This window comes from Monodelphis domestica, chromosome 4, assembly GCF_027887165.1.
Source record: "Monodelphis domestica isolate mMonDom1 chromosome 4, mMonDom1.pri, whole genome shotgun sequence".
In the NCBI taxonomy this organism is placed as follows: Eukaryota; Metazoa; Chordata; class Mammalia; order Didelphimorphia; family Didelphidae; genus Monodelphis; species Monodelphis domestica.
Window position 1 is genome coordinate 436,935,593 of NC_077230.1, and position 11,107 is coordinate 436,946,699.

The window sequence follows — 11,107 nt, forward strand, 5'->3', positions numbered from 1 at the left end:
TGCCTGGAACCTGGGCGGCTCATTCAGGCCAGGGAAACCCCAGAACACTGTAGATGGTGTGAATTTCAAAACTATTCCACCCTACTCAGACCATTCTTTAGAAGATCGGATTTAGCTATTTCCTGATCAATAATAATAGAGATACTTAGAATAACAGAATCAAGTCTCAATCTCCACCCTACTCAGTGAAACAAGATTAGGAAGGGCTGCAGCAAGCTCAAGATTTAATTATCTGAGGAGATGGTCTTCAACAGACATGTGCAGAAAAAGGACAGACCTCTGGGCGGTCCTAGGTCAAGCTAGAGCCACCACTGGCACATGTGAGATGCAGGAAGTGAGGTAGAGAACAGTGTCCGGAGTTCTCGGGACTTCCTGGGAGGAGGGAGAGAGGCAGTTGGAGACTGGTGCTTAAGAGTTGGAGGAGCCCTGCAGACTGTTTTCCTTCAGATTGCTCACGTGAGTGATAAGGATTGACCTCTTTCCCTGCCTTGGCTATCCAAGGACTTAACGCCCACTTTGGCTCAGCCTGAGCCAGAGGGGGTCTGGGTTAAACTTCTCTCCCTTCTCTCCCTCTCCCTCTCTCTCTCTCCCCCTCCCTCCCTCTCCCTCTCCCCCCCTCTCTCTCATACTTTCTTCCTCCAGTTGTAATTAAAACACCATAAAAAATTTGGCAGCTGACTTGAGTGTTTCATTTAGGAATTACATAGCTGAATTCCTTGGCGACCTTAAATTAATATATATCAGTCTTTTAAAGTGATTTCAATATCACAATGGGGGGTAGCCAGTACTGACCCTGGTGCCCCTGGAGGCCTGGCAGAGACCCAGCTCTGAGTTCTGCTGGATTCCAGCCTGGCCTGGGGAGGGGCTGCACTCACCTGGGAGGGGGGCCTCGGGATCCCGGGGGCCATTCCCTCTGCTGCAGGCTGTCTGCAGGGCCACCCTGGGGTGCTTCAGGGGGTGGCAGCCTGAGGCAGGGAGACTTCCTCTGTGTGCACCTGGGGGAGGAGAGAAGGGGAGGGCTCAGAGGGGCTCCCAGGCCTCAGGAGAGACTCCCCCCCCCCCACAGGGGGGGACAGGGAGCCTCAGGTTGGGGAAGGGCCTTAGACTGGCCAGAAAGATGCCCCGCCCCCTCCCTGCTGCTATCTTTTGCTTCATTCCATTCAGAAGCTGCACTGGCTGGACTGGGGGAGACTGGGAATGGGGGGGGGGGGAACTGGAGGGGGGCAAGGAGAGCGGGCTGGCATTCCCTCAGTGCCCAAGATCGTGTCTCCTTCCCTGGTATGATAGCACGGGCACCCCCCAGCTCCCCTCGGGCTCAGCCCCGCACCCAGCTGCCTCCTGGCTCCGGTGGGCGGGGGACATTCTCTCCTTTGGGGGAGGGCAAAGCCTCACCACGGCTCCTGGTTCGGCTAGCGCTGCCCGGGTGTTGGTCCCCTTTTCTGTGGTCCTTTAAAGTGACGGGCAGACCCGAGCAAACACAAACGAGAAGCCCACAGCCTCTGCCCACAACCCCCCGCAACACTGCCCCGGCCCCGCCTCCCTTGTTGCACATGCGCAAACGACCACCCCACCCCACCCCAGCTTACTAACACAGGACTGGTCCACCCGGGTCTTCCCGCTCCCCAGGAATTAGGGAGCAGAAAGTCTCCACATGCCTCCCCTCCCGTTCTCACCCAGCAAAGCAAAGCTCCGGGAGCAACAACCGCGCGCCCTCCAGGAACTAAGAGGGGCCAATGGCGATTCCCAGCATGCCTAGAACCTGCCACCTGGGGAAGGAGGCAATACTAGGGAGACGTCCGGAAACAGGCATTCTGGGAAATGGAGTCCTCCATAGGGGAGGGCCAAGACTTGCCTGCTGTCAGGACGGAGGCATTCTGGGAAATGGAGTCCTCCGTACCAGAGAGCTGACTTCCCAGCTGTCAGGACGGAGGCATTCTGGGAAATGGAGTCCGGCCTAGGCCCCTGACGAAGAGGCCTGGTGGGGGAGGGGCCATACACTGATTGTTCCCCAGCCTGGGGAGCTGCAACCTTCTCCCCTCTCTCCATTTCCCTTCCCACCTGCCCTGCTGCTTCTTCTTTAGACCGGAGGCTGCCTCAGGCTAGAGCCTGGCACACAGCAGGTGCTTAATAAGTGTTTAATGATTGAATGACAGATTGATTGATCAATGATCTAAGCTCCCCACAACCTGAGGAGGGGGTGCCAGGTTCCCCCTGTCTGACAGAGAAGGAAACTGAGGCACAGGGCAGCAGCTGATAATACAGGCCCAGGCCCAAGGCCCCTCCCACAGTTTCCCCTGAGGGGCTGCCCTCTTGGGCCTGGAACCCCCAAGATCTGGGCTCAAACCTGGCCTCAGACACTGCCCAGAAGGGGGAGCCTGGCCAAGGCCCTTCCCAACATCTGCCTCAGTTTCCCCTATTGTGAGATCCAGACAATAAGAGCCTGAGTGGCGGCTGTGGGGAAGCTGGTCCAGAGAGGGTCTGGGGGGAAACAGCTGCTTCCTCAGGTTCTCCTAGGCCTCTGGGCTAGCTGAGGAGGGTCTCCCTCAGCACCACCCCAGCCCAGAGGCCCAAAGACCCTTCAGAGGCCTGGGGGAGGCCCAGGAACCCCCTCCTGCCCTCGAGGAGGCCACAGAAGGCAGCAGCAGCCCCTGAGCCCAGGCTCAGTGCCCTGATGGACAGAGGACAGTCTGGGAGTGTCTGTGTGTCTGTCTGTAAGGCTTCTGGGCTCAGGCTGTTGAGGTCTGTCTGACTCTTTCTCTCCCCTTTCCCCCCTTTGGGGCTTTCTGGGCAGAGAGGCTGGACGGCTTTGTCATGTCCTGCAGCTCATTTGTCAGGGGAGGAAACTGAGGCAAGCAAAGTGACTTGTCCAGGGTCGCTCAGGGGGTGATCTCAGGCCTCCCTGACTCCAGGCCCTGACTCTAGCAGGCACTGAGGGGCTAAAGGCCCTGGAAGGGCTTCTCTCCCAGACAATTCTTCCTTTTCTGGCCTTAGCACCAGGGCGGCAGCTCTGAAGTCCTCTCTGCTGCCTCTGGGGGCTCAGGAGGAGAGAATACACAGGCCTGGGAAGTGTCCCAGGACACATTTGAACCCAGAACCTCTGCTCTCCAGGCCAGGCTCTCTCCACTGAGCCATCTGGCTGCCTCTGGATTCAGCTTCTTCAGAGATTTCCCCCTACATCCCCCCTGAGCCAGGAGTCCTGTCCTCCCTGCAGTCTGGGCCCCCCCAACTTCCCTCTCCTCCAAACAGAAACATCACCCCCCTGGGCCTGCCTCCATGCTGGCCTCCCTGTCCCCCCTGGACAAGGAAGGGGCCTTTCCCTGAGCCACCCCAGGACTTTTGTCTTCCAAAGGGAAGTGGTTGGCAGGGAGGTACTTTGGGGGCTGGGGGTAGGGGGACGTGGGGCATGGAGGGTCCCCCATCCTCCAGAGACTGGAGCAGAGCGGGAAGAGGTCTGTGTTTGTGTTAGCTCCATGGGAAGAGGAAAGGGGAAGCCTGGGATGAAGATGGAGCCAGAAGAATGGGTACATGGATATATGCAGACACGGGTACATGCAGGAAAGGAGGAGACTGGGCCAAGGAGCCTCTTAGCAAAGCCTGACCCAATAGGGACATTGATGAACTTGCCTTCAAGGATCCCTTTCTTCCCCAAAGGGTAGAGAAGACCTGGAGTTCTTCACTTCACTGGACATGCCCAGGCCTGGTGCCAGTGTTCCGGGGCCCAGAGCTCGGCTCTCCCTGGCCTGGTGAAGGACTTGTTCTTTGTAACTGGACAAGGAGCTCTCCCAGCATTGGGGAGACAGAACCGCCCTTTAATCAGGGGTTGGTGGAACTCTGGGCAACCCCAGCCAGGCCCCAGGAGGAGAGACTGCTGCCAGGAGCATTCCGAGTGCGGGCCAGCTGCCTGGAAGGGCTCACCCTGTAGCTGCTCAGACAGCTGGCAAGAGGTACCGAACTGACTGAAGCGTTTGGGGGGCCCAGACGGCTTAGAGTCCAGCCTGGCTGCACACTCAAACGGACGACTGGGTTTGTGTGTTTGTGAGTGGAGCAAGGCAGCTGGTGTCTGCCCACCCTTCACCCTAGGATGGGGGATGGAGGGGGCCCAGGAGAGAAGCGAACACGGCAGGAATCAATCAGCATGGCTGAGGCTGACTAAAGCTGGGGACGGAAGTCGAGCTGGAGTGCTGGAGTCGAGCTTATGAAACCCAGGACGGTTCATCTCATTTGGGACCAATCAAAATGGAGGATGCGTTCCTCCTGGCATGAAGTGCTCTAACTTAGGACTTTAAAAAGGCTTCTCACAGAAGACTGAGTACTGAAGTTCTGAGGCTGACCTGGGATTTGTCTGTATTGTATTTCTTCAATTATTCTAATAGCAGAGAAGAATTTATTCAAAGATGATCTCCAATTTGCTATCATTGTGGCAAAAGCTCTTTTAGTTCATCTTCATCTCAGGAGGTGGAGTTACAGGCTGCAAGAGAGAGTGAAGTGAGAAGGCTCGGGTTCTCCGTTATCCTGGTCCTGAGCAAAGATGGTCTTTGCCCTCATTCCCCACTGGCTGGTCACTAGAGACTTACAATCTATACACAGAGGCGAGCTAATCAGAGTGCAGACCAGCGGTCATTAGACGAAATAGTCGCTTGGTCCTAGCCAATAAAAGAGCACATTTTAAATGCGGCTTATCTGCATGGTTTTCAACCAATGAGAGGAGGAGGTGGTTCTCTACTACTCTTGAGTTTCAGCTCCTACAAATCTCGTCAGATGTGTACTTCCCAGAGAGGAACCCATGCTACCTCCATTTGCCACAATTGCCTAAAATGTTTGCGGTTTCGATGTTGGCCAATAACACTTGAAGTGGTACTACGTGTTGATTCCCCCAAAGCTGAACATAGTATGAGCTTGTGATCAGTGTCAGAATCTCCAGCAGGAGCCAAAGGAAAGCTCCAGGATTCCTCCCTTTATGGTTTAGTGTTTTCCTTTACAGTTCTGGCATGGCGAATGGGGCAAAGATTGAATGTGAACAGCAGTTAATTTTTTAATGATCCCAGTAACAAGACACATTTTTATTCTAGGTATTTAACTCTCTTGACTTAAACGCTGTGATTTCACATTTTTGAAGCTGTTGCTTATTCTTTCCAGAGAACATCTGGCTTTTCTGATTAACACACACGTGTTCTGGAGCACGAGAAGCTCATTGGAGTTTGGTAAATTGAAGACCCGACTGGTAATTGCAAATAGACCAGAAGCATTTGGGGAAATGCTTTGTGATTGACGGTGAAGGGCCCTGAGTTTTTTCCTTGAACAACCAAAGTTGTTCTCAGAAGCTGGCTGCTTCCCTAGACCAAGAAAGAGATGTTTGGGCCGGGGCTGACTCTAATGCCTTCTTTTCTTGGAGTCACTGGTGAGAGTGGAGTGAAAGGGTAAGAAATAGGAATGGCCAGCCATGGCAATGGAAGTTCTCTGTTCTGATCTAAAGGTCATCTTGAGCTTTTCCTTATTAATTCTGTGAAATCTTTGAGTTTTCTGGGAATCCTTATGGATTCTGCTTTTCTAAGAAGAGAAGCTACCCATTGCAGTCCAATCGGGAGATTTTAATGGAAATTTTGGAAGTTCAACCATTGCATAGAAAATGTTTTTTGTTTTTAAAGATTATTAAGCCCTGATGACTGCCTTTGGTAGATTCCCTTTCTCTCTACAAGTCTGGAAAATGTATTTGATTTAGCCTCCACCTTTGAGTATTATTTTCCCCTGATGGATGAAACCACTGCACAGGCTGCTGTTGGAAAGGATTTTCCCACCTGGGACTTCCCCTGTGACATCCTGGCCCGATCATCCCAGGCCTCCAGTGTGGTAGAAGTTAGTAAAATCTATTAAGGTTACTTTTGCTAGATTTCTTGTTGTTCTTTTTGTTTGATTTCAGCAAATTAGTTCAGAACCCCTGGAGCCCTATCAGCCCAGTCATTTCCTAGACAGCCAAAACCCAGCCCAGATTAACCTTTGGCCAGAACCTAAAGGAGTCCACCAAAGGTATCAGCTCAAGGAACTTTACAGCCAAACGGGAAGGACTTCACCAAGTCTCTGAAGACTGATGAACTGGACTAAGTATCCTTTTTGCTCTCCTTTTCACTGTCTTTTAGATTTCTTCCTGACCTAGATTCAGAAGCTGTCCTTTGTAATTCCCCTGCAAGTTCTATTGGAACCAATGCTGAACAAGGTTCCTTTAAGATTGGCAAAAAGCTTCTCCTATCATCTAACTAGAGGAAAATTTCAACTCAGTTGTGTTTTATTTTGTTATGAGGTTTAATATCTGTCCATTCGAAATTTTTCAACAAAATTCCCAGCGATGTTCTTCAAAGTTCACATGACTCTATCTATGGTCACTATCTATGTGGAATTGAAGAATGCAATTATTTCTTAAGGTGATTTCGGGATCATTTAGGAAAGGAAGAGAGGAGCCGGATAATTTTTATGGATATGATTGTTACTAACAGGAGAGAGTCGAATCGGAAATGTTATTTCACTTATAAAGATGGTAAATTGATAAAATGACGTTGTCTGTCTGTGTCAAGCTGGTAGGCCTCAGACCTTCTTCCGAGATAAAACAATCTGAATGTTTTTCTTGATAAACAAAAGGGTTTATTTGAAAGGGTTTAAACAGGGAAAGGAAGGAGGGCCAAAGGGGGAAATTCCCTATCTAGGTTTTCTAATCTTTTTCCCTCCAACTAATAGACTCTCACGAGTCTTTTCTTCTGATCTTGAAGCTATCTGACACCCTACTGTCTCTGTCTGTTACCCCAAAATTTCCCTATCTAGCTTTTCCTGAATATGGTCTCTCCAAAATAGTATTGGTAGAGAAATATAGTTCAAGTTGCTTTGATAGGGTGAGGACAGAATGGTAAAGTCACCCTCAAGGGCTCCAGCCAAGAGGCTGTAGTTTCCCTTGATAACAGACAGATATTATCTTCTCAGGTTGGCTTCTCCTCAGTAACTCCGATATAATTAAGAAACTGGAACTCAGGAACACAGGTAGCACGAACAGATGAAATCCTGTGAATAAATCTTTCTTTGTAGACCAAATGGATGATGAGAGGAACCTCAGAGGCAGGGTCCAATGGCTTCCCACAGAATGTCAGTTTTTCTCCCTGGCAGGAAGTGATTTCTATCAGCTCCCAAGAGACAGGAACCAAAGAGAGCTCCCTCCAGTACTCTGGTCCTCTTTATATAAATCCCTGACACTCCTTGGAACGTTGTCCTTGTGTCCTGTGCCTGAGCTAACCTGGATTGCAAAAGTAAGCCTCGGCCTTTGCAAACTTCTTCCTTCTTTTCTATATTTTAATAAACCCTAAACACAATTGGAGAGAACTGTTGTTTGAGATTGAATGGTATGAAATACAATTGGAAGAAATGCTATGGAAAAAATTCGTTGGTGATGCAAGCAGTCCAATTGGGTGTCTTCTGGTAACTGCAGGTATAGTTCAGTATCATGGGAAAGTTGAGAGGGTGCTCGACTGGAGTCCCTAGAAAGAAACTTCAGTTGTATACCTGTCAGGCTTTATACATGGCTATGCATCATTACCAACTGATACGTGCCATTAATTAATACTCCTAATTAGAGGAGCATTCTTCCCTTACTGTAGTTATGTCCCTCTTATCTCCCCTTTTGAAAAGTTTTCTATAATCATGAAGGGTAAAAAGTTCCAGATAGGCATACCCTGAAATATATGAGAATTGAAAATATAGATTTTGTAGAATTTTAGCCATTCAAACAGACAAGTGGATGAATACTGAGTTTTCATTATCAGTGGGAAAAAAATAACATGTGATCCATTTACTTGAATGTGATGTTTTAATTAGGTATTACCTGACATATATAGAAAGAAAGCATATCCTAAAAGTGCACAAGTCTTAAAGGAGAAATAAACTTTTTTTTGAAACCCTTACCTTCTGTCTTGGAATCAATACTGTGTATTGGTTCCAAGGCAGAAGAGTGATAAGGGCTAGGCAATGGGGGTTAAGTGACTTGCCCAGGGTCACACAGCTGGGAAGTGTCTGAGATCAGATCTGAACCAATGACCTCCCATCTCTAGGCCTGGCTCTCAATCCACTGAGCTACCCAGCTGCCCCCCGGAAATAAAATTTTAAAATAGTAGTTAATGTAAGTGAAATGTCCACTCCACCTGAGTATGGCTATGCCTGTAAAAAAGAAATTAAAGTGAATTTAAAAGATGTTTTTAGTTCCTAAGCAGCTCATTCTCCAGAAGGGAGAAATTTTATGAGAATGCTAAATTTAAAGGAAGTGAGGAATATAGTTTTAATTTTTGAATTTAATTTTTAATTGTGAGAATTTTTGAATTTATTTTAAAATTGTTTTGAAACTGAAATAGTCATACAAACATTTTTAATATTGTTTTGGATCTATGACAACATACTTAATTAGAATTTTATTCTGTATTGGTAGAAATTATTTTTTACTATTGTTCAAAGCACCAGTATCAAGTAATTTTTAAGGACCAACAGAACATTTCAATCAGGCCAGAGTTAACTGAATATTTGTAGTGGCTAATAAATGTTCAAAGAGTCAATTGGTTCCTAAGGGACAATTTGGTCATAGATTTCTCATGGGTTTTTTTTTATAATGATAACTGTTTGAGCACTTAATTGCAACAGACAGTTCTACAGAGGAAGAAGTTCACTGAATCCTACATCTGGACACACAGGGCTTGAAAGATCTGACAGACATGGGGAAATGGGGTAGTTTTTATTGTTAATATTTTGCTAAAGGCAGAGTGCCTGTCTTCTTGCTGTCAATGCATTGCAGCAGGGAGGCAGTGCCTCCAGATGCCAATAGTCCATGTTTAGGCCCATTGTCTCCCTTCCACAGTAAGACAGAATCAAACTGTTCTATGTACACTCTAGTAGTTTAGATATGATTTCATTTGTGTGAAAAGTGTTTCATAACTGTGTTCATATAAAAATTAATCCCAATATGATACAAACTATTTCACGAAAAAAGCAAAGGAGTCCTAAGAAATTCTTTTTATGACACAAATATGGTGCTGATCCCTAAGCCAGTAAGAACAAAGCAGAGAAAGAAAATTACAGACCAATTTTCTTATTAAAAATTGATGAAAGAATCTTAAAATACTTGCAAATAGACTGAAGCAATATATCACAACTCCCCCAATAGTTTATTAGTAAATCAATTATGCCAAAATTCCTCCAACTTTTCTCACAGTCCTTTTCTGTCATAACAACCAATTGGATAGGAGTGGGGTGGTAACTCCGAGTTGTTTTAATTTGCATTTCTCTAATAAATAGTGATCAACCTCCTCCTCAAGGAAAACATGTTCCCCCAGAGTACAATCATTAGGTTTCTCTGTACTATGAATCCTCTGATATAAAGTCAGGATCTCTGCTTGAAAGTCTTCCCACAGGGAATCCACATGGAACTGGTCTCCTCAGCATTTTCTCATACTGAACAAACTCTGAACTCTCCATTTGAATGTATTTCCTCATTCATAACAGGGATAAGACTTCTATCCAGAAAGAATTCTCAGGTTGGGAATAAGAGATGATTGCTGTCTGAAGGCTTTACCACATTAAATTATATCCATAAAGTTTCTCTCTAGTGTAGATCCTTGTCTGTTAAGTGAGCTAAGCATGGCAACTACAAGCTCAGCCTCACTCAGAAGGCTTCTTTCCAGTGTGGATTTCTGACACAAAACAATTGTGGAGCTTTATGTAAAAATCTACCCCAAATTGATAACATTTATAAAGTTTCTCTCCAAACTGGATGCTCTGATATTTAGCAACATATTTAGCTCTCAATCATGTGTGAAAGCCTTTCCACACTGTTTACATTCATAAGGTTTCTATCCAGTGTGCATTCTCTGATGTTTGGAAAGACTCTAACATCTTGTGAAATACTTTCCACACTCTTTACATTTGTAAGGTTTCCTTCCCCGGTGGATTTCTCTATTGTACAAGACTGGAGATTTGAGTAAAAGGCTTTCCACATTGTATGGATTCTCTGATGTCAAGCAAGATGGCCCCTCTGGAGAAAGCCTTTCCACATTGTTTATATTTATAAGGTTTCTCTCCAGAGTGGATTCTCTGATGTTGAGCAAGATGGGCCCTCTGTGTGAAAGCAGTTCCACACTGTTTACAATCATAAAGTTTCTGTCAAGTGTGGATTCTCTGACGTTGTGCAAGATAGGCTCTCAGTGTGAAAGTCCCTCCACACTATTTACATTCATAAGGTTTGTCTCCAGTGTAAATTCTCTGATGTCCAGAAAGACTGGAGGTCTGTGTGAAAGCTTTTCCACATTGTTTACAATCAAAAGGTTTCTCCCCAGAGTAGATTCCTTAATGTCTGGCAAGATTGCCCTTCAGTGTGAAAGTCTTTCCACATTGTTTACATTCCTAAGGTTTTTCTCCAGTGTGGATTCTCTGATGTTGTGCAAGACTGTATTGCCATGTGAAAGCCTTTCCACATTGTTTACACTCATAAGATTTCTCTCCTGTGTGAATTCTCTGATGTTGTGCAAGACTGTACTGCCATGTGAAAGCCTTTCCACATTGTTTACATTCATAAGGTTTCTCTCCAGTGTGGATTCTCTGATGTTGTACAAGACTGTACTGCCATGTGAAAGCCTTTCCACATTGTTTACATTCATAAGGTTTCTCTCCAGTGTGGATTCTCTGATGTTCAGCAAGATGGCCCCTCTCTGTGAAAGCCTTTCCACATTGTTTACATTTATAAGGTTTTTCTCCAGTGTGGACTCTTTGATGTCTGCCAAGATTGCCCATTAGTGCAAAAGCCTTTCCACATTGTTTACACTCATAAGGTTTCTCTCCAGTGTGTATTCGCTTATGGCTAGCAAGAGAGCCCATCTCTGTGAAAGTCTTTCCACATTGTTTACATTCATAAGGTTTCTCTCCAGTATGGATTCTTTGATGCCTGGCAAAATTGCTCCTCAAAGCGAAAGCCTTTCCACATTGTTTACATTCATAAGGTTTCTCTCCAGTGTGAATTCTCTGATGTATAGTAAGATGGCCCCTCCAAAGAAAAGCCTTTTCACACTGTTTACATTCATGAGGTTTCTCTCCA

At 46.5% G+C, this 11,107-nt stretch overlaps 1 protein-coding gene across 3 annotated transcripts in view; it reads right to left on the reverse strand.

Annotated features, from left to right (window-relative positions):
* LOC100020451 (zinc finger protein OZF-like) overlaps positions 1–1,930 on the reverse strand; it is a 28,173-nt gene extending 26,243 nt beyond the window's left edge. Inside the window, exons 1-2 of one of the 3 annotated variants that reach the window (XM_007492292.3) lie at positions 1,674–1,930; positions 876–995 (exon numbers count right to left, since the gene is read on the reverse strand). In XM_007492292.3, the coding sequence (XP_007492354.2) occupies positions 876–908 (33 nt within the window). In that variant the 5' untranslated portion in view covers positions 909–995; positions 1,674–1,930. Of the gene's footprint in view, positions 1–875; positions 996–1,392; positions 1,526–1,673 lie in introns of those variants that run through there. The other 2 variants (XM_007492289.3, XM_007492290.3) reach the window with 2 other exon arrangements.
* Between the last annotated feature and the right edge of the window lie 9,177 nt (positions 1,931–11,107).